Here is a 24,370-nt window from a genome sequence, read left to right as displayed (position 1 = left end):
AAGTCTCACCTTCTCCCTGAACCTTCTTAGATTATTCCAACCCAGATTGCTCTCTGAGCATAACTGTAGTGCTTAGAACATATTATGCTTCTCCAGTTGCATTGTGCATGGTGATTTCTTTCCTAACAAACTTGTGAAGTCAGGGAATTCTGTCAAGGAGCTATATTTGTGCTTTTCTATCTCCCCTATTGCATATAGCAGGTACTAACTAATAGAATCTCCCTCTCAATTTTTCTCTCTGCGTTTCTCCCATATTCCCCTTCTTAATGAAATACCCTTCTATATATACAGATCTTAAGCTTTTAATATAAACATTAACCATAATTACTGTGAAAATATTTTCAGTGGTACAGGACAGAATCTTTTACACAACATAACTTAGGACTTAAAGTTATAATACAAATCCGAATTCCTAACAACGGGTGCACCAACTGTCTAGTTCTCTAATCACTAACCAAGAGGCTTAGCAAGTGAAGAAATTTGTTCCAACTTTATTCTAGATGTTTCTGTGAAAGTGGTTTTTTTGCTGAGATTAACATTCAAATCAGTGGACTTAGAGTAGTAAATCAGATCGCCTCCTATAATATGCATGGGACTCAGCTGATCAGCTGAAGCACTTAAGAGAACAAAGATTGACCTCCCCCGAGCAAGAAGGAATTCTGCCAGCAGATAGCCTTCAGACTTGAACTGCAAGTTCCTGGGCCTCTAACCTGCTGGTCTGCCCTGCAGTGATAATTACCTGAGCCAGTTCCTTAAAATGAATCCCTCCCTCCCTTCCCCCTCCCTCTCTGTTTCTCTCTGTCTCTCTCTGTCTCCCTGTCTCCCTGTCTCCCTGTCTCCCTCTCTCCCTCTCTCCCTCTCTCTCCCTCTCTCTCCCTCTCTCTCCCTCTCTCTCCCTCTCTCTCCCTCTCTCTCCCTCTCTCTCCCTCTCTCTCCCTCTCTCTTCCTCTCTCTTCCTCCCTCTCTCTCTCTCTCTCTGTCTCTCTCTGTCTCTCTGTCTCTCTCTCTCTCTCATAATGGCTGATAGAATTGTAAATACACAAAAACACACACACTATTGGATCTTTTACTCTGATGAACCCTGACTAATACAGAGCCCAATCTCATCAATGTTAGGAAAATCAAGGCTTGATTGATGACTGGCCTTCAGGGTGAGAGAGCTGACTGAGGAGAGGGAAGGCTCGCTTTTGCTCTGCCCTGGTACATGCTGAGCACATGGAGAAGAGATGAAAACCAAGGGTCATAAACAACTATGAAACAAATTCTATTTTCGTGTGTGTGTGTGTGTGAGAATGTGGTTTTTCTTAAGCATCCATGTGGAAATGGAACATGCTGAACTTTGAGTCAAGTCCATAGCAACCATAGCTAATGAAAAATTAATCAAGAGTGGTAAACCCAAGACTTAATTGAACGATGGCTGACACCTGTGTACCATTTACCAACCCTCCTCTTCCAGTCAGTCCCCCAAAGTGCTTTCTCCATGGACCAGTCTTTCCAGCTGCCTCATCTTTCTGTCCTTCAGCACAGAATTTCACAAATAACTGACAGGAGCCTGGCCAGTTCGGAACAGAAAGTAGGGGAAGGAACAGGCAATTGAGATTGGGTATGAGAAAAACAGTGAAAAAAAAAAAAGGAAAGAGAAAAGGACTTGGTAGAGAGGGAGAGAAAAAAGTGGAAGGGGCAATAAGGGGAATCCATTTCTCTGCACAGAGATCAGAAACAGAAAGCCTCATAGGAAGCTCTATGCTGAGGAATTCACAAATTTATTTCCCTTCCAGCTCTATACTTCTACAAAATGTCACATTTCCTCTCTTTGTATTTCTCTGTGATCCCACCGCAACAAAAGGTTTTCCTCAGCGACCCAAGGGTTTAGGCTGTAAAGTGCATGTACTCCACATTAAAAGTAAATTCTTTTTTTTTTTTTACTTTCTGTGCTTTTTATCTTTTTAACTGAAAGATTTTTAAATTTTATTTAAGTATAATTGCTTTACAATGTTGTGTTAGTTTCTGCTGTACAACGAAGTGAATCAGCTATATGTATACATATATCCCCTCCCTCTCAGACCTCCCTCCCCCCCACATCTCGGTCGTCACAGAACACTGAGCTGAGCTTCCTGTGCTTTATAGCATGCTCCCATTAGCTATCTGTTGTACACATGGTAGTGTATATATGTCAATCCTAATTACCCAGTTCGTCCCACCCTCCCCTCCCCCCCCACCGTGTCCACATGTCTGTTCTCTATGTCTGCATCTCTATTCGTGCCCTGCAAATATGTTCATCTGTACCAATTTTCTAGATTCCACATATATGCGTTAACATACGATATTTTTCTCTTTCTGGCTTACTTCATTCTGTGACAGACTCTAGGTTCATCCACAATCTCTACAAATGACCCAGTTTCGTTCCTTTTTATGGCTAATATTCCATTGTATATATGTACCACATCTTTTTTTTTTACATCTTTATTGGAGCATAATTGCTTTACAATTGTGTTAGTTTCTGCTTTATAACAAAGTGAATCAGTTATACATATGCATATGTTCCCATATCTTTTCCCTCTTGTGTCTCCCTCCCTCCAACCCTCCCTATCCCACCCCTCCAGGCAGTCACAAAGCACCGAGCTGATCTCCCTGTGCTATGCTGCTGCTTCCCACTAGCTATCTACGTTACGTTTGGTAGCGTGTATATATATGTCCATGCCTTTCTCTCGCTTTGTCACAGCTTACCCTTCCCCCTCCCCATATCCTCAAGTCCATTCTCTAGTAGGTCTGTGTCTTTATTCCTGTCTTACCCTAGGTTCTTCATGACATTTTTTTTCTTAAATTCCATATATATGTGTTAGCATACGGTATTTGTCTTTCTCTTTCTGACTTACTTCACTCTGTATGACAGACTCTATGTCTATCCACCTCATAAAAAATAGCTCAATTTCATTTCTTTTTATGGCTGAGTAATACTCCATTGTTTATATGTGTGCCACATCTTCTTTATCCATTCATCCGATGATGGACACTTAGGTTGTTTCCATCTCCGGGCTATTGTAACTAGAGCTGCAATGAACATTTTGGTACATGACTCTTTTTGAATTATGGTTTTCTCAGGGTATATGCCCAGTAGTGGGATTGCTGGGTCATATGGTAGTTCTATTTGTAGTTTTTTAAGGAACTTCCATACTGTTCTCCATAGTGGCTGTACCAATTCACATTGCCACCAGCAGTGCAAGAGTGTTCCCTTTTCTCCACACCCTCTCCAGCATTTATTGTTTCTAGATTTTTTGATGATGGCCATTCTAACCAGTGTGAGATGATATCTCATTGTAGTTTTGATTTGCATTTCTCTAATGATTAGTGATGTTGAGCATTCTTTCATGTGTTTGTTGGCCATCTGTATGTCTTCTTTGGAGAAATGTCTATTTAGGTCTTCTGCCCATTTTTGGATTGGGTTGTTTGTTTTTTTTTTATTGAGCTGCATGAGCTGCTTATAAATTTTAGAGATTAATTCTTTTTCAGTTGCTTCATTTGCAAATATTTTCTCCCATTCTGAGGGTTGTCTTTTGGTCTTGTTTCTGGTTTCCTTTGCTGTGCAAAAACTTTGAAGTTTCATTAGGTCCCATTTGTCTATTTTTGTTTTTATTTCCATTTCTCTAGGAGGTGGGTCAAAAAGGATCTTGCTGTGATTTATGTCATAGAATGTCCTGCCTATGTTTTCCTCTAAGAGTTTGATAGTTTCTGGCCTTACATTTAGGTCTTTAATCCATTTTGAGCTTATTTTTGTATATGGTGTTAGGGAGTGATCTAATCTCATACTTTTACATGTACCTGTCCAGTTTTCCCAGCACCACTTATTGAAGAAGCTGTCCTTTCTCCACTGTACATTCCTGCCTCCTTTATCAAAGATAAGGTGACCATATGTGCGTGGGTTTATCTCTGGACTTTCTATCCTGTTCCATTGATCTATCTTTCTGTTTTTGTGCCAGTACCATACTGTCTTGATTAGTATAGTCTGAAGTCAGGGAGCCTGATTCCTCCAGCTCAGTTTTTCGTTCTCAAGATTGCTTTGGCTATTCGGGGTCTTTTGTGTTTCCATACAAATTGTGAAATTTTTTGTTCTAGTTCTGTGAAAAATGCCAGTGGTAGTTTGATAGGGATTGCATTGAATCTGTAGATTGCTTTGGATAGTAGAGTCATTTTCACAGTGTTGATTCTTCCAATCCAAGAACATGGTATATCTCTCCATCTATTTGTATTATCTTTAATTTCTTTCATCAGTGTCTTATAATTTTCTGCATACAGGTCTTTTGTCTCCTTAGGTAGGTTTATTCCTAGGTATTTTATTCTTTTTCTTGCATTGGTAAATGGGAGTGTTTTCTTGATTTCACTTTCAGATATTTCATCATTAGTGTATAGGAATGCAAAGAGATTTCTGTGCATTAATTTTGTATCCTGCAACTTTACGAAATTCATTGATTAGCTCTAGTAGTTTTCTGGTAGCATCTTTAGGATTCTCTATGTATAGTATCATGTCATCTGCAAACAGTGACAGCTTTACTTCTTTTCTGATTTGGATTCCTTTTATTTCCTTTTTTTCTCTGATTGCTGTGGCTAAAACTTCCAAAACTATGTTGAATAAGAGTGGTGAGAGTGGGCAACCTTGTCTGGTTCCTGATCTTAGTGGAGATGCTTTCAGTTTTTCACCATTGAGGACGATGTTGGCTGTGGATTTGTCATATATGGCCTTTATTATGTTGAGGAAAGTTCCGTATATGCCTACTCTCTGCACGGTTTTTGTCATAAATGGGTGTTGAATTTTGTCGAAAGCTTTCTCTGCATCTATTGAGATAATCGCATGGTTTTTCTCCTTCAATTTGTTAATATAGTGTATCACGTTGATTGATTTGCGTAAATTGAAGAATCCTTGCATTCCTGGAATAAACCCAACTTGATCATGGTGTATGATCCGTTTAATGTGCTGTTGGATTCTGTTTGCTAGTATTTTGTTGAGGATTTTTGCATCTATGTTCATCAGTGATATTGGCATGTAGTTTTCTTTCTTTGTAACATCCTTGTCTGGTTTTGGTTTCAAGGTGATGGTGGCTTCGTAGAATGGGTTTGGGAGTGTTCCTCCCTCTGCTATATTTTGGAAGAGTTTGGGAAGGAAAGCTGTTAGCTCTTCTCTAAATGTTTGAAAGAATTCGCCTGTGAAGCCATCTGGCCTTGGGCTTTTGTTTGTTGGAAGATTTTGAATCACAGTTTCAATTTCAGTGCTTGTGATTGGTCTGTTCATATTTTCTATTTCTTCCTGATTCAGTCTTGGCAGGTTGTGCATTTCTAAGAATTTGTCTATTTCTTCCAGATTGTCCATTTTATTGGCATAGAGTTGCTTGTAGTAATTTGTCGTGATCTTCTGTATTTCTGCAGTGTCAGTTGTTACTTCTCCTTTTTCATTTCTAATTCTATTGATTTGAGTCTTCTCCCTTGTTTTCTTGATGAGTCTGGCTAATGGTTTATCAATTTTGTTTATCTTCTCAAACAACCAGCTTTTAGTTTTATTGATCTTTGCTATTATTTCCTTTGTTTCTTTTTCATTTATTTTTAATCTGATTTTTATGATTTCTTTCCTTCTGCTAACTTTGGGTTTTTTTGGTTCTTCTTTCTCTAATTGCTTTAGGCGCAGGGTTAGGTTGTTTATTTGAGATGTTTCCGGTTTCTTAAGGTAGGATTGTATTGCTATAAACTGCCCTCTTACAGCTGCTTTTGCTGCATCCCATAGATTTTGGATCATCATGTCTCCATTGTCATTTGTTTCTAGGTATTTTTTAATTTCTTCTTTGATTTCTTCAGTGACCACTTCGTTATTAAGTAGTATATCGTTTAGCCTCCATGTGTTTGTATTTTTACAGATCTTTTTCTGTAATTGATATCTAGTCTCATAGCGTTGTTGTCGGAAAAGATACTTGATACAATTTCAATTTTCTTAAATTTACCAAGGCTTGATTTGTGACCCAAGATATGATCTATCCTGCAGAATGTTCCATGAGCACTAGAGAAAAATGTGTATTCTGTTGTTTTTGGATGGAATGTCCTATTAATATCAATTAAGTCCATCTTGTTTAATGTATCATTTAAAACTTGTGTTTCCTTATTTATTTTCATTTTGGATGATCTGTCCGTTGGTGAAAGTGGGGTGTTAAAGTCCCCTACTATGAATGTGTTACTGTCAATTTCCCCTTTTATGGCTGTTAGTATTTGCCTTATGTATTGAGGTGCTCCAATGTTGGGTGCATAAATATTTACAATTGTTATATCTTCTTCTTGGATCAATCCCTTGATCATTATGTAGTGTCCTTCTTTGTCTCTTCTAATAGTCTTTATTTTAAAGTCTATTTTGTCTGATATGAGAATTGCTAGTCCGGCTTTCTTTTGGTTTCCATTTGCATGAAATAACTTTTTCCATCCCATTACTTTCAGTCTGTATGTGTCTCTAGGTCTGAAGTGGGTCTCTTGTAGACAGCATATATATGGGTCTTGTTTTTGTATCCATTCAGCCAATCTGTGTGTTTTGGTGGGAGCATTCAGTCCATTTACATTTAAGGTAATTATCGATATGTATGTTCCTATTCCCATTTTCTTAATTGTTTTTGGTTCGTTATTGTAGGTCCTTTCCTTCTCTTGTGTTTCTTGCCTAGAGAAGTTCCTTTAGTAGTTGTTGTAGAGCTGGTTTGGTGGTGCTGAACTCTCTCAGCTTTTGCTTGTCTGTAAAGGTTTTAATTTCTCCATCAAATCTGAATGAGATCCGTGCTGGGTAGAGTAATCTTGGCTGCAGGTTTTTCTCCTTCATCACTTTAAATATGTCCTGCCAGTCCCTTCTGGCTTGCTGAGTTTCTGCTGAAAGATCAGCTGTTAACCTTATGGGGATTCTCTTGTGTGTTTTGTTGTTTTTCCCTTGCTGCTTTTAATATGTTTTCTTTGTATTTAATTTTTGACAGTTTGATTAATATGTGTCTTGGCGTATTTCTCCTTGGATTTATCCTGTATGGGACTCTCTGTGCTTCCTGGACTTCATCAACTATTTCCTTTCCCATATTAGGGAAGTTTTCAACTATAATCTCTTCAAATATTTTCTCAGTCCCTTTCTTTTTCTCTGCTTCTTCTGGAAACCCTATAATTCGAATGTTGGTGCATTTGATGTTGTCCCAGAGGTCTCTGAGACTGTCCTCAGTTCTTTTCATTCTTTATTCTGCTCTGCAGTAGTTATTTCCACTATTTTATCTTCCAGGTCACTTATCCGTTCTTCTGCCTCAGTTATTCTGCTATTGATCACATCTAGAGTATTTTTAATTTCATTTATTGTGTTGTTCATCGTTGTTTGTTTCATCTTTAGTTCTCTAGGTCCTTGTTAAATGTTTCTTGCATTTTCTCTATTCTATTTCCAAGATTTTGGATCATCTTTACTATCATTATTCTGAATTCTTTTTCAGGTAGACTGCCTATTTCCTCTTCATTTGTTAGGTCCGGTGGGTTTTTATCTTGCTCCTTCATCTGCTGTGTGTTTATCTGTCTTCTCATTTTGCTTATCTTACTGTGTTTGGAGTCTCCTTTTTGCAGGCTGCAGGTTCATTGTTCCCATTGTTTTTGGTGTCTGTCCCCAGTGGCTAAGGTTTGTTCAGTGGGTTGTGTAGGCTTCCTTGTGGAGGGGACTAGTGCCTGTGTTCTGGTAGATGAGGCTGGATCTTGTCTTTCTGGTGGGCAGGTCCACGTCTGGTGGAGTGTTTTGGGGTGTCTGTGGACTTATTATGATTTTAGGCAGCCTGTTTGCTAATGGATGGGGTTGTGTTCCTGTCTTGCTAGTTGTTTGGCATAGGATGTTCAGCATTGTAGCTTGCTGATCGTTGAGTGAAGCTGGGTGCTGGTGTTGAGATGGAGATCTCTGGGAGATTTTCACAGTTTGATATTATGTGGAGCTGGGAGGTCTCTTGTGGACCAGTGTCCTGAAGTTGGCTCTCCCACCTCAGAGGCACAGCACTGACTCCTGGCTGCAGCATCAAGAGCCTTTCATCCACACAGAAAAAAAGGAAAAGGGGAAAAAATCATAAATCTTGCTCTCAAAGTCCACCTCCTTAATTTGGGATGATTCGTTGTCTGTTCATGTATTCCACAGATGCAGGGTACATGAAACTGATTGTGGAGCTTTAATCTGCTTCTGAGGCTGCTGGGAGAGATTTCCCTTTGTCTTCTTTGTTCTCACAGCTCTCAGGTGCTCAGCTTTGGATTTGGCCCCGCCTCTGCGTGTAGGTCGCCGGAGGGCGTCTGTTCTTTGCTCAGACACGACAGGGTTAAAGGAGCTGTTTATTTGGGGGCTCTGGCTCACTCAGGCGGGGGGGGGGGGTGGGGGTGGGGAGGGAGGGGCACGGAGTGCAGGGCGAGTCTGCGGCGGCAGAGGCCGGCGTGACGTTGCACCAGCCTGAGGCGCGCCGTGCGTTCTCCCGGGGGAGTTTTCCCTGGATCCCGGGACCCTGGCAGTGGCGGGCTGCACAGGCTCCCCGGAAGGGGGGCATGGATAGTGACCTGTGCTTGCACACAGGCCCCTTGGTGGAGGCAGCAGCAGCCTTAGCGTCTCATGCCTGTCTCTGGGGTCCGCGCTTTTAGCCGCGGCTCGCGCCCGTCTCTGGAGCTCCTTTTAAGAAGCGTTCTTAATCCCCTCTCCTCGCGCACCAGGAAACAAAGAGGGAAGAAAAAGTCTCTTGCCTCTTTGGCAGGTCCAGACTTTTCCCCGGACTCCCTCCCGGCCAGCCGTGGCACACTAACCCCCTGCAGGCTGTGTTCACGCCGCCAACCCCAGTCCTCTCCTTGCACTCCGACTGAAGCCTGAGCCTCAACTCCCAGCCCCGCCAGCCCCGGCGGGGGAGCAGAGAAGCCTCTCGGGCTGGTGAGTGCCAGTTGGCACCGATCCTCTGTACCACATCTTCTTTATCCATTCATCTGTCGTTGGACATTCAGGTTGTTTTCATGACCTGGCTATTGTAAATAGTGCTGCAGTGAACATTGGGGTACATGTGTCCTTTTGAATTACGGTTTTCTCAGGGTATATGCCCAGTAGTGGGATTGCTGGGTCGTATGGTAGTTCTATTTTTAGTTTTTAAGGAACCTCCACACTGTTCTCCATAGTGGCTGTATCAATCTACATTCCCACCAACAGTGCAGGAGGGTTCGCTTTTCTCCACACCCTCTCCAGCATTTATTGTTTGTAGACTTTTTGATGATGGCCATTCTGACTGGTGTGAGGTGATACCTCAGTGTAGTTTTGATTTGTATTTCTCTAATAATTAGTGATGTTGAGCATCCTTTCGTATGCCCCTTGGCCACCTGTATGTCCTCCTTGGAGAGATGTCTATTTAAATCTTCTGCCCAGTTTTTGATTGGGTTGTTTTTTTGATATTGAGCTCAATGAGCTATTTGTATATTTTGGAGATTAATCCTTTGTTGCTTCCTTTGCAAATATTTTCTCCCATTCTGAGGGTCTTGTTTATGGTTTCCTTCACTGTGCAAAAGCTTTTAAGTTTAATTAGGTCCTATTTGTTTAATTTTGTTTTTATTTTCATTACTCTAGGAGGTGAGTCAAAAAAGATCCTGCTGTGGTTTATGTCAAAGAGTGTTTTTACTATGTTTTCCTCTAAGAGTTTTATAGTGTCCAGTCTTAACATTTACACCTTTAATCCACTTTGAGTTTATTTTTGTGTATGGTGTTAGGGAGTGTTCTAATTTCATTCTTTTAAATGTAGCTGTCCAGTTTTCCTAGCACCACTTATTGAAGAGGTTGTCTTTTCTCCATTGTATGTTCTTGCCTCCTTTGTCATAAATTAGGTGACTACATGTGCGTGGGTTTATCTCTGGGCTTTCTATTACTGTACCATTGATCTATTTTTCTGTTTTTGTGCTGGTACCATACTGTCTTGATTACTATAGCTTTGTAGTATAGTTTGGAGTCGGGGATCCTGATTCCTCCAGCTCCGTTTTTGTTTCTCAAGATTGCTTTGGCTCTTTGGGATCTTTCGTGTTTCCATACAAACTGTAAAATTGTTTTTTCTAATTCTGTGATGAATGCCATAAGTAATTTGATAGGGATTGCATTGAATCTGTAGATTGCTTTGGGTAGTATAGTCATCTTCACAATACTGATTCTTCCAATCCAAGAACATGGTGTATTTCTCCATGTGTTTATGTCATCTTTGATTTCTTTCATGGGTGTTTTATTGTTTTCTGAGTACAGGTCTTTTGCCTCTTTAGGTAGGTTTATTCCTAGGTATTTTATTCTTTTTGTTGCGATGGTGAATAGGATTGTTTCCTTAATTTCTCTTTCTGATCTATCGTTGTTAGTGTATAGGAATACAAGAGATTTCTGTGCATTAATTTTGTATCCTGCAACTTTACCAAATTCATTGATTAGCTCTAGTAGTTTTCTGGTGGCATCTTTAAGATTTTCTATGTATAGTATCATGTCATCTGCAAACAGTGACAGTTTTACTTCTTCTTTTCCAGTTTGTATTCATTTTATTTCTTTTTCTTCTGATTGCCGTGGCTAGGACTTCCAAAACTACGTCGAATAACAGTGGCGAGAGTGGACATCCTTATATTGTTTGTGATCTTAGTGGAAATGCTTTCAGTTTTTCACCATTGAGAATGATATTAGCTGTTGGTTTGTCATATATGGCCTTTATTATGTTGAGGTAGGTTCCCTCTGCCCATTTTCTGGGTAGTTTTTATCATAAATGGGTGTTGAATTTTGTCAGAAGCTTTTCCTGCATCTATTGAGATGATCATATCGTTTTTATTCCTTAATTTGTTAATATTGTATATCACATTGATTTGTGTATATTGAAGAATCCTTGCATTCCTAGGACAAATCCCACTTGATCATGGTATATGTTCCTTTTGATGCGTTTTTGGATTCTGTTGGCTAGTATTTTGTTGAGGATTTTTGCATCTATGTTCATCAGTGATATTGGTCTGTAATTTTCTTTTTTTGTGATATCTTTGTCTGGTTTTGGTATCAGGGTGATGGTGGCCTCGTAGAACAAATTTCGGAGTGTTCCTCCCTCTGCTATATTTTGGAATAGTTTGAGAAGGATAGGTGTTAGCTCCTCTCTAAATGTTTGATAGAATTCGCCTGTGAAGCCATCTGCAGAATTCACAGATTCATTTCCCTTCCAGTTCTAAAATTCTATACTTCTATAAAATGTCACATTTCTCCTCTTTGTATTTCAGAGTGATCCCACTGCAACAAAAGGTTTTCTTCAGCTACCCAAGGGTTTAGGCTGTAAAGTGCATGCACTCCACACTAAAAGTAAATTCTTGCATTAGTTATCCAAACTGTTTGAAATAAGGAACCAAATTTTCAGCTCATATCTCCCTCTTTATCAGCAAATAGTAATTTAAAGCCAATTACCAGGGCTGTGATTCCCCAGTGACAGACTGTGGGCTATTAAAATTAATCCTGACAGAAGATCCTTGCTGCTTTCTCCAAGCACATTCAGGCCATTGGTTTATGAACAGGATGAACAGACGGCCCATCCCAGAGGGCTTGAGGGAGGAAGTACGTTAAAATGGCTGCCTGCATCTTTGTTTGCTCAGCTGCTTGGAAAAACTAAGACTGAGGGAAATGGGATTAATCAAGGGGGCAGTTGCCCATGGAAAAAAAATAGGAAGACTCTGGTGAGAAAATTCCAGCCAAATAAGGTTCAAGTCAAAGGGAAAGAATTCTTATCTCTTCAGACTTTCACACGGTTGAGTGTTGTTTGGTGACAAATTTCCCATTTCAGGCCACCACAGTGTTTTATGATATTTTTGTTAGCATGTGAAGAGAGAATTCAGGAAAAAAAATTAAATGTTTGATTCTCTAAAGTTCAGGTGATTTACTTTGTAATTAGCAACATTAATGAAGATTAATGGTTAGATATGTGACTAATGGTGATTGAATAACACCTTTCTATGATTTTTCATATGAATAAACTCACAAATCAGAAAAAAAAAGTCCTTGAAAGCTCACATGTACTGCTGTGTGGTACAGAATATACAGACCCTGTAGCTGAGGCTCCTCCTCCTCCCTCTCCCATTAGGAGACAATCTTTTTTTTTTTCTTTTTTTACATTTTATTGAAGGATAGTTGATCTACAATGTTGTGTTAATTTCTGCTGTACAGCAAAGTGATTCAGTTATATATACTTTTCCATATTCTTTTCCATTATGGTTTATCATATTGGATATTGAATATAGTTCCCTGTACTATAGGGTAGAACCTTGTTGTTTATCCATCCTATATAAACTAGTTTGCATCTGCTAATCCCAAACTCCCAATCCTTCCCTCTCCCAAACCCCTCCCCCTTGGCAACCACAAGTCTATTCTCTATGTCTGAGTCTGTTTCAGGAGACAGAATCTTGAATAAGATGTAAAATATCTTCCCCTCTCCTGACTTATTTCACTTCCCTTTGATGCATTGGCTAAAATTCCACCAATAAGAAAATTACTAGGTTAAAAAGGATCTTCCTTTGAGACAGTAGATATTTCTAGAAGGGTTGTGGCCTATCAGTCATTTACAGTTGAGTATGAATTTGTTCCAAATGGCTTTCTCACAAAAGGCTAGCAGAGGTGATGACTTGCACTAAAAGAGTGGGCTTTTGTTAGGAGGGAAAGCGAGAAAATGGAGAGAATTTTGAGCAATTGGAGAGGAAGAGTAGACCAGAGAAAGTGTTATAACAGAGAGTTCAGGTGCCAGGAAGACCACAGAAGGCCTCCTTTTCACAATTTGGAGAATATGTAGGCCAGGTAAAAAGGGAGGATGTCAAAACCAAACTTTGCTTAGAATTGGTTCAGAGTCCCTGCTGGAGGGCAGACCCTCCTATACGTAAGTGGACCTTGTCTAAGATTCTTCATAAAATATCCTGTACATTGTTTAAGGGAGGTAATTTGCAAAGTCACTAAAGGGTGAAATTTAATAATTTCCTTTCAAGTTTCATGGGAGAGGGATTTGAGAGTTGTGCTGTTAGTGGAGGGAAAGTAGAACCAGGTCTCTACCACAATGCTGGCACACTGTATGTCTCACTCTTTGGAATCTGATGTACATCAGAGGCCATAAAATAAAGAAACTGGTGATCGGCAGCAAAATGGACTTAGAGAAAACTGACCACCCTTCTCCTCTCATGAGACCTGGCCGGAATCAAGTATCTGGTCACCTTTAATTTTCTGGCTTGCATGAAAAAGAACACAGCTAGCTCTGAAAAGCTTCAGCTAGGGGGAATAGGAGAAAAGGAGCAAGGGATGCCCATATAATATAGAGTTGGGAGAATGACCAAGGAAAAAAATGTCATCCTTGATTTTCTTCTCCAAAATTTGGAGGAGAGAATAGTCAAGCATAGTATATAGAGAGTAAAGGTGATCCAGACCAGAGAAGTGAAGGGGTGGTGGTGAAATTTGTCAATCTCCAGCCATGATTTTGGGAGGAGAGGGTTTGTGTACCGCTAACTTTGTGGCCAGTTAATTTCCCCAGGCCTCAGTTTTCTCCCATTTAAAATGAGGGTATTGAACCAGACAAACTCTAAGGTGTATTTCAGTGCTTAAATTATAGTATTCGAGGATGACTGATGTTATTCTTTGACAACATCTGCATCTATTTAAGTTCATAAATGTTGAAGAAATATTTGGTATGCAGTAAACCAGGAAGCAGGTAGCTCCCTTTAAATAAATAGTCATCCAACATTGATGAAGTTTAGGGTATTATCAACCTTTGCTGGACTCCTGTGGTTGCCCATATCTTGTGGGACTGGATCATGTTTTCCATCACCTAGAATTCTTGGACTTAATTTAATTTTTATATCTAATGGATGACAGCTCTGAGTAATTTAAGATTGTTTATAAGGTTAAAAAAACCTGAAGTTGTCAAAATAGCAGAAGACAGACAAAGGGTAATGAATGATGTGGGAGGAACATCACTTCAAGCTAACTGGAGAAAAAGGTGGTTTGAAGGAATAAGTATTTTCTTTATAATGCACAGAAAGAAAAACATTAGATAATGTAAATAAAGGGTTGCAGATTCCGGGTCTTTGGCCACATCCAATCTACAGATGAATTTGCTCAGCAGCACAGAGTTTTTCAAAATAATGAATTTGAGTGACTTTAAGATGGACATGTACTTATAATCCTGGTGAGCACCCTTCTTGCCTCTTCCTGCCACCAGCCACTCACCCCCATTATCCTACCACAGACCCTTGCCACCTTTTTTTTTGACCCTTGCCACCTTGATGCAAACTTCCTGGGCACCAGGACATTTGGGTGTGTGATGCAAGTATAAATGAAAAATGTGGGCCAACTCTTTTTTTTTTTTTGAGAGGCTGCAATTACAGTCAGTCATCCATATATGTGGGTTCCACATCCACGGAGTCAACAAACCTTGGAACCAAAATATTCAGAAAAAGAAAAAACAATTCTGGAAAGTTCCGAAAAGCAAAACTTGAATTTGCCTGTGAGTGGGAAACTATTTACAAAGCATTTACATTGTATTAGGTATGTAAATAATCTAGAGATGATTTAAATTATACGAGAAAATGTGCATAAGTTTATGCAAATACTACACCATTTTATATAACAGGCTTGAGCATCTGTGGATTTTGGTATTTGTGGGAATATGGGGCCTGGAACCAATTCCCCCACCTTCTCTTGATACTGAAGGATGACTGATACCATGGAAACTTCTCAATCACTTCCTAGATCACTTGTTATAGGAAGGTGTTCTTTACCTCTAAATCTGTTTTCCTAAGGCCTTCTGTGTTTTAAGAATCTCTACAGGGAATTCCTTGGCAGTCCAATGGTTAGGACTCCACGCTTCCATTGCAGGGGGCACGGGTTCGATCCCTGATCAGGGAACTAAGATCCTGCATGTTGTGCAGTGCGGCCCCCCCGCCCCCCCCCAAAAAGGAATCCCTACAAATGGTTGTCAGGTGATTCATAGAGTTAATGTCCCCACAGATTGTAAACTTCATTGATATTGCAAGTTTGGTTTTGGGGGGCGCGGTTTGTTTTTGCTAGAATCAAGTGTAAAAAGTGGATATTAATTCAAAAGAACTGAACCTTTTCTGGGAAAAACCAGTTAGCATGATTTGTAGTCAGACTAATAAATGCTCTAGTCAAAGGATATAATCTTGTTATTTTGAACAATTGCTAAGAAATTGTTTGCAAGCATCTCTAATAATATATAGAGTTTGTTTACAAAGCTTGATTGAACATTTTTATCTATAGCAAAAGCCATTTTAAAAGGTCAAAGAAAATTATGAATCTTTATGATTACTGTAGAAACATTAGCATCTTTACAACTACATTTTCTGTTTTAAATTCCGTATTGGGATTTTGTGATAAAAAAGGTCAACTTGAGATAGCCCTTATTTCCTTCCCCCAGCCCTCCAAAAATGTTTAAATAAATTTGTGGGTACCATAAAGATATTTTATTTTAGGGTTGGGCCACAAAGTGACCAGTTAAGATTTTTCAGGCTGAACATGCATTGTTTAGGAGGTGGCAAGTTAGAGGGGAAAAGGGAGAATTAAAATATTTGCAAGATGTCATTAATCTCCAGCAAGAGCCAAGAGTTGTTTTTTTCCCCCTTCATTTCAGAACTAATCCAGCTTTCTGTTATTTGGCTCAGAAAAGTCTTAAATCTGTAACAAGAGAGTAACTTCCTGTTCTCAAGAGAATGGCTGCCAAAGAAAACATTTACAAGAAAAGTCCCAGGGCCAAAAAATTGCCTACTAATTATTTCTCAGCCTCCCCCACACCCCTAATTCAGGAAGGTGAATGCTGTAAATGCTGTATGTTAAAACTCAAAAGTATGTGTTGAAAAATTAAGAGAAAACCCCTAAGAACTGTTTGCCATTTATTTATATTTTATTGCATTCAAATTACATCAGTTTTATGGCCTTTGGGCACAAATTAATGTTTCTTATAATATTTTGTTCAGAATTCCACAAAGATTATACTATACCTTCATCTGAATACATTATGGAAGTTTTTACCTGGTACCTTCCCAACTGAAGAAGAGAGAAGCAGCCCCAGCATTCAGGAACTCACCTAGTCCCACCAGCTGCAAGCTGGCCTGATACTCAGCAGTGGGTCTTGGTTTTCTCCTTGGGGATCTATCTATTCAGTGCAGTGTCAGTCAGAATTCCAGCAGCCCATAGGTAGAAACTGACAGACTGTAAAATTCATATGGAAATTCAAAGGTCCTAGAATAGCCAAAACAACTTTGAAAAAGAACAGAGTTGAAAAGCCTATACTACCTGACTTCAAGGGCTTAAGATAAAGCTACGGTAATCAAGAGAGTGTGGGACTGGTGTTAAGATAGACAACTAGATCAGTATAACAGAGTGTATAGAAATAGACCTATGCATGTATGGGCAGTTGATTTCCAACAATGGTACAAGGGCAATTCAGTGGAAAATGGGTAGTCTTTTCAACAAATGGTGCTAAAACAATTAATTGGACATCCATATGCAAAAACCTCTTTGATTTATACTTCATACCATGTATTAGTAATCTAATCCTGCCTAACAAATTACCTCCAAACTTTGCAGCCGTCTCCCTGTGGTCTCTTTGCCTCTGGTCTCTCTTTCCAGAAACATATCTCCAGTCTTTCTTTGGGGCTTGTCCTCCTCTGACAAAGTCAAGTGAGTTATTCTCAAATTTCCATATAAGGAAAAGGAGTCTATGGTTTATTTAATCTTATGTTTATCCAGACACAATTTTTGTTTTTTTTTGCCCTACTTTCCTTCTGCACAATCCTACTCACAAGTAAGCATTATTCATTGTCTCTAATGTGTGTCCAATAAGAGGAAATCCTTGGGTTTAAAAATATTCATGTGCAACACCTCCTTCACAGTAGTGACTAGTACCAATAGCAGGGGTCAGTTGTTGGTATCGATTGTAGGCATGTCTCTGGCGCAGTGCTGGAAACTTTTCCCATGCTGCTTCGCATGATCATCACAGCAGGCCTCTGCGGGGCAGGGGGTGGGGGCGGGTGGAATTCCATTTCCTTCCTAGGCAGAGCTGCTCATGGGAGCCCTGCACCTGAGAGCAGAGGTGACCCGCCCAAGGGAGTATTGCAATTTAGTGGCAATACCGACTCCAGGCTTCCCACCCCTGTTCTGGAATCAGACGGGCCTGGGTGGTTTCAGGCAATTTTCATCTCTCTTTGAGTTTCCATTTCCTTAACCACAAAATGGTGGTAGTGACATTTTCTACACAGAACTGCTATGAAGATTGACTGCTTGCATGCTGTGCCTAGGTCCGTAACTCTTGGGCTCCTTTACTTCCCCCAGCGAAGCCTCCTTCTGGATACTTTTCATTTGTAGATTTCTCCATGCTTATTGAGGTGTGGAATGAGTCCCCTCCTTTATAGGAAACTGCCCCTAAGGAGCTTACATGGATGAAGAGAAAGGAAATGGACACGATGGTCAGTCTTTTGATGTGAGAGTAGAAAAGAGGGGAGCAGGAAAAAAGTACCCCTGGGATTCAGAGACATCAAAGACTAGGAGGAGACAGACTCACTGGGAATAATTTTCGATGAGGATGAGGGTATTGAGGGTACACATCTGTGTGTCCCCAGCACCTGGCATGCACTGCTTGAACTGAACTGGCCTCTGAGTCTGGATGTCAGGGAGATCACTATGGTCTGATGTGGCCTGAAGTAGGACAGGAAGGAATCCTGCCCTTCCTGTCACACCCCTCACCCCACCCTCTGTCTTGGGGACCACCCTAGAACTCCTGGAGCAGGCCAATGGCATTTGGTGGGGAGAAAGAGGGTGCCCAGAGTAGACAGACACGTGGACCAGCTCAGGTCCAGTCTTGGTTGGTGCACCCTCTGTCGGGGAGACCGTGTCACATCACCAAACTCCAGAGACTTCCCAAATGTTCCTCTCTTCCCAGCTAGCCCTGAAAGGAACCCTCTGGGGCATGTGCCACCCAGACTCAAACCCCATGTCAGGCACGTGGCCTGAATTTTTTGTCCCAATGGCTGACTCTTGCTTCTGACTGGGACACCAGCTTCTTCTAAGTAAGCCCAGTCCTATTTCCATTCGGCTGCCCGGTACTCTCTGGGCCCTGAGGACACTTAAAGGCCTGCATCTCACACCTGCACGGTCCCGAGCTCAGGTATCCAAAGGCAATATCCTGAAGGAACTTTATTCACTGCCTGTTTGGGGGGGCGTGCCTGCGTAAAGCAGGCAATTTTATATACACCTTCATTTCTCACTCCCAGTGTTGGCAACGGAGTCAGGAAAGAACATCCTCATACTGTTGGTGAGAGCTTTCAGTGGACTCCAATTTCCAGAGGCCAAGTTGGAACCACGTACATGAAAAGACTTAAATGTGCCTAACTTGTGACCCAGCGATTCCTCTTCTAGGAATTTATCCTAGGCAAGTGTACAAAGACATGTGTACAAGACGGTTCAGCAGAGGATTGCTTTAAAAAGAGTGAAGACAGCCTCCAAAATTCCAACATCAGGGGATAGGTCAAGTAAACCATAGTACCTCAATAAACTGGAATCCAGCTAGCTGTAAGAAATAGTGGTGTAGCTCTATACATCTGTATCTATATAGAATGATATGTAAGTGATTATATATGTGGTTACAAAAGTATGTAGTGACAATAGGTAGCACTAAGTTCTTACTATGTGCCAAGCACTATTCTAAGAACTCCACAGATATTAGCTCATTTAATCTGCACACAGTGACAGTTGGGAAAGAACTGTCACTGATCCCATTTTACAGGGACTCAAAGAGGTTCTGTGCTCAAGCCACACACTAGTGACTAAGCTGAAACAGTCTCCAGAGCCCATGTTCCTGAATACCACGATTCTGCTTCTCAGTATAGGGTCCTATGTGTGCTAAAACAAAATGAATGGGGGAGGGGGGTGTGTTTAAGAAAGTCTGGAAGGATTGGAATGAGAATATTAATTGAGGCATTATCATAGGAATACATTTTTAAAAAAAAAACTTAACACACTGCTGTTTTTCATTTCAGTTAGATAAATTTGCTGTGTAATATTAGAGATCATTCCCCTAGTTCTACAGGATACCCGTGCTTATGAGGAGGTTGAAGAACAAACGGCACTCTTTCAGATGGTGGGTTGAGTGTCACTAATTTTGACAAAGGGTTGAGAAGGATCAGCTCTGGTTTTTTTCAGTTTCAAGTCTGTACCACTGAGGAAGTCTCTTCAGTGGTCTTTTTAAATAGTTCAAATAATCTTTAAAATTCTCCACATGTCGAAGGTATATATAAAAGTATAAAGGGCCCAGGGACACCTTTAATGCTATGGAATGATCCCTGGCATCCTTTGAATTTAAAATCACTAATTTTTTTCCTTTTTTTGACTGTTTTAAGAAAAGAAAAAACGGGACGGGGGCGGTGATGTGGAGTGCTTGCAGAACAGTCTTTGTTGTATTAAAACCGACATTCTTTATGCCATGTTTCATTTAGAAGCTGTTTCCACACCAGCTTCTCCAGGGGCCCAGGGGTTGCCATACCTTCTGCCACTGAGTCCTGCTTCCCTACCTCCTGGTCCCAAGGCCTGCCTTTTCCTGAAATGCTCCTCCTTGGGGCTGCGCTAGGAAACGGTTTCTCATGCTAGAGCAGCTCAAAGGGTGAAGGTAGCCAGGAGTCAACAGTGCTTTAAAACACACCTCAGAATGGCAGCACCCTCCTCTGCGTCCATCCCCAGGCCAGGCCTCTGCGTGACCTACCTCAGTTGGCACTCACATTGGCCTATCAGGCGTGATTTTCCTTTTTTGAGTTGAAGTGTAGTTGATTTACAGTGTTGTGTTAATTACTGCTGTACAGCAAAGTGATTCAGTTATAGATAATATATATTCTTTTCCATTATGGTTTATCGTAGGATATTGAATATAGTTCTCTGTGCTATACAGTAGGACCTTGTTGTTTGTGCATTCTATGTATAAAAGCTTACATCTGCTAACCCCAACCTGCCACTCCATCCCTCCCCCAACGCCCTCCCCCTTGGCAACCACCAGTCTCTTCTCTATGTCCGAGATTCTGTTTCATAGGTTCATTTGTGTCATGTTTTAGATTCCACATGTAAGTGATATCATATGGTATTTGTCTTTCTCTTTCTAACTTACTTCACTCAGTATGATAATCTCCAGTTGCATCCGTGTTGCTGCAAATGGCATTATTTCATTCTTTTTTATGACTGAGTAGTAGTAATCCATTGTATATATGTACCGTATCTTCTTTATCCATCTATTGATAGACACCTAGGTCGTTTCCATGTTTTGGCTATTGTGAATAGTGCTGCTATGAACATAGAGGTGCATGTTTCTTTTTGAATTATAGTTTTGTCCAGATATATGGCCAGGAATAGGATTGCTGGATCATATGGTAACTCTGTTTTTAGTTTTCTGAGGAATCTCCACACCATTTTCCATAGTGGCTGCAGCAACTTTCATTCCCACCAACAATGTAGGAGGGTTCCCTTTCTCCACACCCTCTCCAGCATTTGTTACTTGTAGAATTTTTAACGATGGCTATTCTGACTGGTGTGAGTTGGTACCTCATTGTAGTTTTGATTTGCATTTCTCTAATAATTGGTGATGTTGAGCATCTTTTCAAGTGCCTATTGGTTATCTGTGTTTCTTCTTCGGAGAAATGTCTATTTAGGTCTTCTGCCCATTTTTGGATTGGGTTGTTTGTTTTTTTGTTATTGAGTTGTATGAGCTGTTTGTGTATTTTGGAAATTAAGCCCTTAATGGTCACATTGTTTGCAAATATTTTCTCCCATACTGTAAGTTGTCTTTTTGGGTTTTTTTTATGGTTTCCTTTGCTGTGCAAAAGCTTGTAAGTTTGGTTAGGTCCCATTTGTTTATTTTTATTTCTATTGCCTTGGGAGACTGATCTAAGAAAACATTGGTACGATTTATGTTGGAGAATGTTTTGCCTGTGTTCACGTCTAGAAGTTTTATGGTGTCATGTCTTATGTTTAAGTCCTTAAGCCATTTTAAGTTTACTTTGTGGAAAAAATATGGAGTGCTTCATGAATTTGCGTGTCATTCTTGCTCAGGGGCCATGCTAATCTTCTCTGCATTGGTCCAATTTTAGTATATGTGCTGCCGAAGCGAGCACCGGGTAGGTGTGATTATCCCAAGTTTTTAGAACATGAAGTTGATATTCAGAGAGCTTTGATGACATGCCCAAGGTCCCACAACCACAATTTAAATAAAAATTTGGTTTCAAAATATGCGTTTTCCTCTTGACATTGTCCTGACTTGTGGTGATTTACTCAACTGAGTTGCTTTGCTTTCTTTCTTTGGCTTTTTTTTTAAGCGGGGGAGTAAGGGGTAGAGAGTTTGGGCACAAGGGAGCATGATTTTTTTTTTTTTTAAGTGAAAATGATTTTTTTAATTTTATAAACATGAATGCATCTTAGTGTTTCTAGAAGGTAGGTTAACTAGATAAATTTCAGGGTTTAAAGACACACACACACACACACACACACACACACACACGCACACCCCCTTCTCTTATGGTTTATAAATGATTCTAAGGACTGTACTGATTGAAAGATTATGGTGCCCTGACCTGGACAGTCCAAAGCCTGATTCTGTTCTCTACCCCTTCTACACAGTCATGGATGACACACAATGATAGCATCAGTAGAACAAAATATATGGCATTTATTAAACATGTGACATAGGTTATAATATCAAAGTAGAGCATGCTTGAACAAATCACTCATTCCTTTCACAAAAACACCAATTAATATCAAAAACATTAAGTGATTAAATTTCCACAACATATAAAATTCTCTTTCAGTTAAAGTGAGAAAGAAAGAAAAAATAAATCACAGGTTGAATAAATACAGTGATTTCAGCTGGCCCCTTAAAGGCATAAGGCACAAAGTAAACCAAGGGGTTAGCACGTCAGAATGAAGCGTGTCTGCCCACATGAGGACCGGCTGCAGCCGAGGCTCCCACACCCCTGCACAGGTCCTCGGCACCTGCCCCTTCCTTCCCAGCGTCACATTTCCCCATGTGCCTGCACTCCTGCGGACAGGCTTCCCTGTAGCAGAGAAACACCGCCTCTAATACTTCTACGGGTAAATAAAACCTTCATGCTGTAACAAATGATCCTGGCAATAAGTAACATGAAATTTCAAGGTAATGCCTTATTTCCTCCCAGCCGAAGTCTAGTAAAACAGAAAATAGTGAGGAAATTCTCCTGATAGGACTCAGTGTCCGCATGGAAAGCTAATGACGGCCCAGTACAGCAGGGTACATACACTGGTTGGGTGTTTGAAATATGACCTTGAAACCTCTCTCTCCTGCCTTCCCCCTCCCCCTCCACTTTCCTTCATGTTTAAGAAGTGGATCAGAACCTCAGCAGTTTCCACTGCAGCTTAAACAGTGTATAGGACGAAGCAACAGTCACCCTTTCCAGACTTCAAGCCGCAGGGTTCCAGGGCCTTTGTCCATCAGTGAAAAGTGCACGTCTCCAAGTGCTTAAGTCAGAGTTTTCTTCATGGTTAACTCCAGGACTCGTGTGTATGGGGTATAATTCCTGGAAGCCACTGCGATCTCACGAGTCCTACCTGTTTGGCTGAGAAATGAGAAAATGCAGTCAGGAATATGAAACAAAACTTACCGTATGCTTCACGTGGTAAGATAACTCTAGGAAATCCTTTTCAACACTTAAAAATAGACTGCAGTAATGTAGTTGAATATTTCATTTAAATATTATGAGGGAGGGAGAGAAAACCATAATTCAAAAAGAGTCATGTACCACAATGTTCACTGCAGCTCTATTTACAATAACCAGGACATGGAAGCAACCTAAGTGTCCACTGACAGATGAATGGATAAAGAAGATGTGGCACATATATACAATGGAATATTACTCAGCCATAAAAAGAAACAAAATTGAGTTATTTGTAGTGAGATGGATAGACCCAGAGTCTGTCATACAGAGTGAAGTAAGTCAGAAAAACAAATACCATATGCTAACATATATATGTATAGAATCAAAAAAAAAAAAAAAGATTCTGAAGAACCTAGAGGCAGGACAGGAATAAAAACGCAGATGTAGAGAATGGACTTGAGGACACGGGGAGGGGGAAAGGTAAGGTGGGACGAAGTTAGAGAGTGGCGTGGACATATATACACTACCAAATATAAAATAGATAGCTAGTGGGAAGCAGCCACATAGCACAGGGAGATCAGCTCGGTGCTTTGTGACCACCTAGAGGGGTGGGATAAGGAGGGTGGGAGGGAGACGCAAGAGGGAGGCGATATGGGGATATATGTATATGTATAGCTGATGCACTTTGTTATAAAGCAGAAACTAACACACCATTGTAAGCAATTATACTCCAATAAAAAAAAAAAGTACATTAGTGGTTGCCAGGGCCTAGGAGAAGGAGGGGATGGAGTTTGACTGCTAAGGGGTACAGGGTTTCTTTCTGGGGTGAGGGAAATTTTCTAAAATTAGATAAGTGATGCTGGTTGCACAACTTTGTAAATATACTAAAAACTATTGAATTGCACATTCTAAAAGGATGAATTCTATGCTATGTGGATTACATCTCAGTAAAACTTATTTAAAAAAGAAAAATATGAGGGACCATTATTTTTAGCAATTTCTTTAAAAAGTTTTATTGGAGTGTAGTTGATTTGCAATGTTGTGTTAGTTTCAGGTGTACAGCAGAGTGATTCAGATATACATATATTCATTCTTTTTCAGATTCTTTTCTCATATAGGTTATCACAGAATATTGAGTACAGTTCTCTGGGCTATACAGTAGGTCCTTGTTGGTTATTTATCTTATATATAGTAGCGTATGTATATTAATCCCAAACTCCTGATTTATCCCTCCTGCCCACATTTCCCCTTTGATAACCATAAGTTTTCAATACCTGTAAGTCTGTTTCTGTTTTGTAAATAAGTTCATCTGTATCATTTTCAAAAAATAGATTCCACATGAGTCATACCATATGATATTTGTTTTTCTCAGTCTGACTTACTTCACTTAGTGTGATAATCTCTAGGTTCATCCATGTTGCTGCAAATGGCATTATTTTATTCTTTTTTATGGCTGAGTAATATTCCATTGTATATATGTACCACATCTTCTTTATCCATTCCTCTGTCAATGGCCATTTAGGTTGCTTCCATGTCTAGGCTGTTGTAAATAGTGCTGTAATGAACATTGGGGTGCATGAATATTTTCTAATTGTGTCTTTCTCCAGATATATGCCAAGGAATGGGATTGCTGGATCATATGGTAGTTCTATTTTTAGTTTTTTAAGGAACCTCCATACTGTTC

General features: G+C 40.2%; 1 protein-coding gene, 1 long non-coding RNA gene and 1 other non-coding gene across 21 annotated transcripts in view; 1 reads left to right on the top strand and 2 right to left on the bottom strand.

Moving 5' to 3' along the window:
• LOC109552065 (uncharacterized) overlaps positions 1-24,370 on the top strand; it is a 90,822-nt gene that overhangs the window by 1,584 nt on the left and 64,868 nt on the right. The gene's annotated exons all lie outside the window — the stretch shown is intronic.
• On the bottom strand, positions 21,068-21,174 carry LOC117311252 (U6 spliceosomal RNA). The gene has a single exon (XR_004525477.1). It is a non-coding gene; the product is annotated as a U6 spliceosomal RNA (small nuclear RNA).
• The window catches only part of MYZAP (myocardial zonula adherens protein), a 116,960-nt gene continuing 114,294 nt past the window's right edge, over positions 21,705-24,370 (bottom strand). For all 3 annotated transcript variants that reach the window (XM_073801063.1, XM_073801062.1, XM_004323762.4), the window contains one exon: positions 21,705-22,647. In XM_073801063.1, coding sequence (XP_073657164.1) covers positions 22,551-22,647 — 97 coding nt within the window. In that variant the 3' untranslated portion in view covers positions 21,705-22,550. The remainder of the gene's footprint in view (positions 22,648-24,370) is intronic.

The sequence above is a fragment of the Tursiops truncatus genome, chromosome 2, assembly GCF_011762595.2.
Source record: "Tursiops truncatus isolate mTurTru1 chromosome 2, mTurTru1.mat.Y, whole genome shotgun sequence".
NCBI classification, from domain to species: domain Eukaryota; kingdom Metazoa; phylum Chordata; class Mammalia; order Artiodactyla; family Delphinidae; genus Tursiops; species Tursiops truncatus.
Note: the sequence above shows the minus strand (reverse complement) of the source record. Positions and strands in the feature narration are given on the sequence as shown.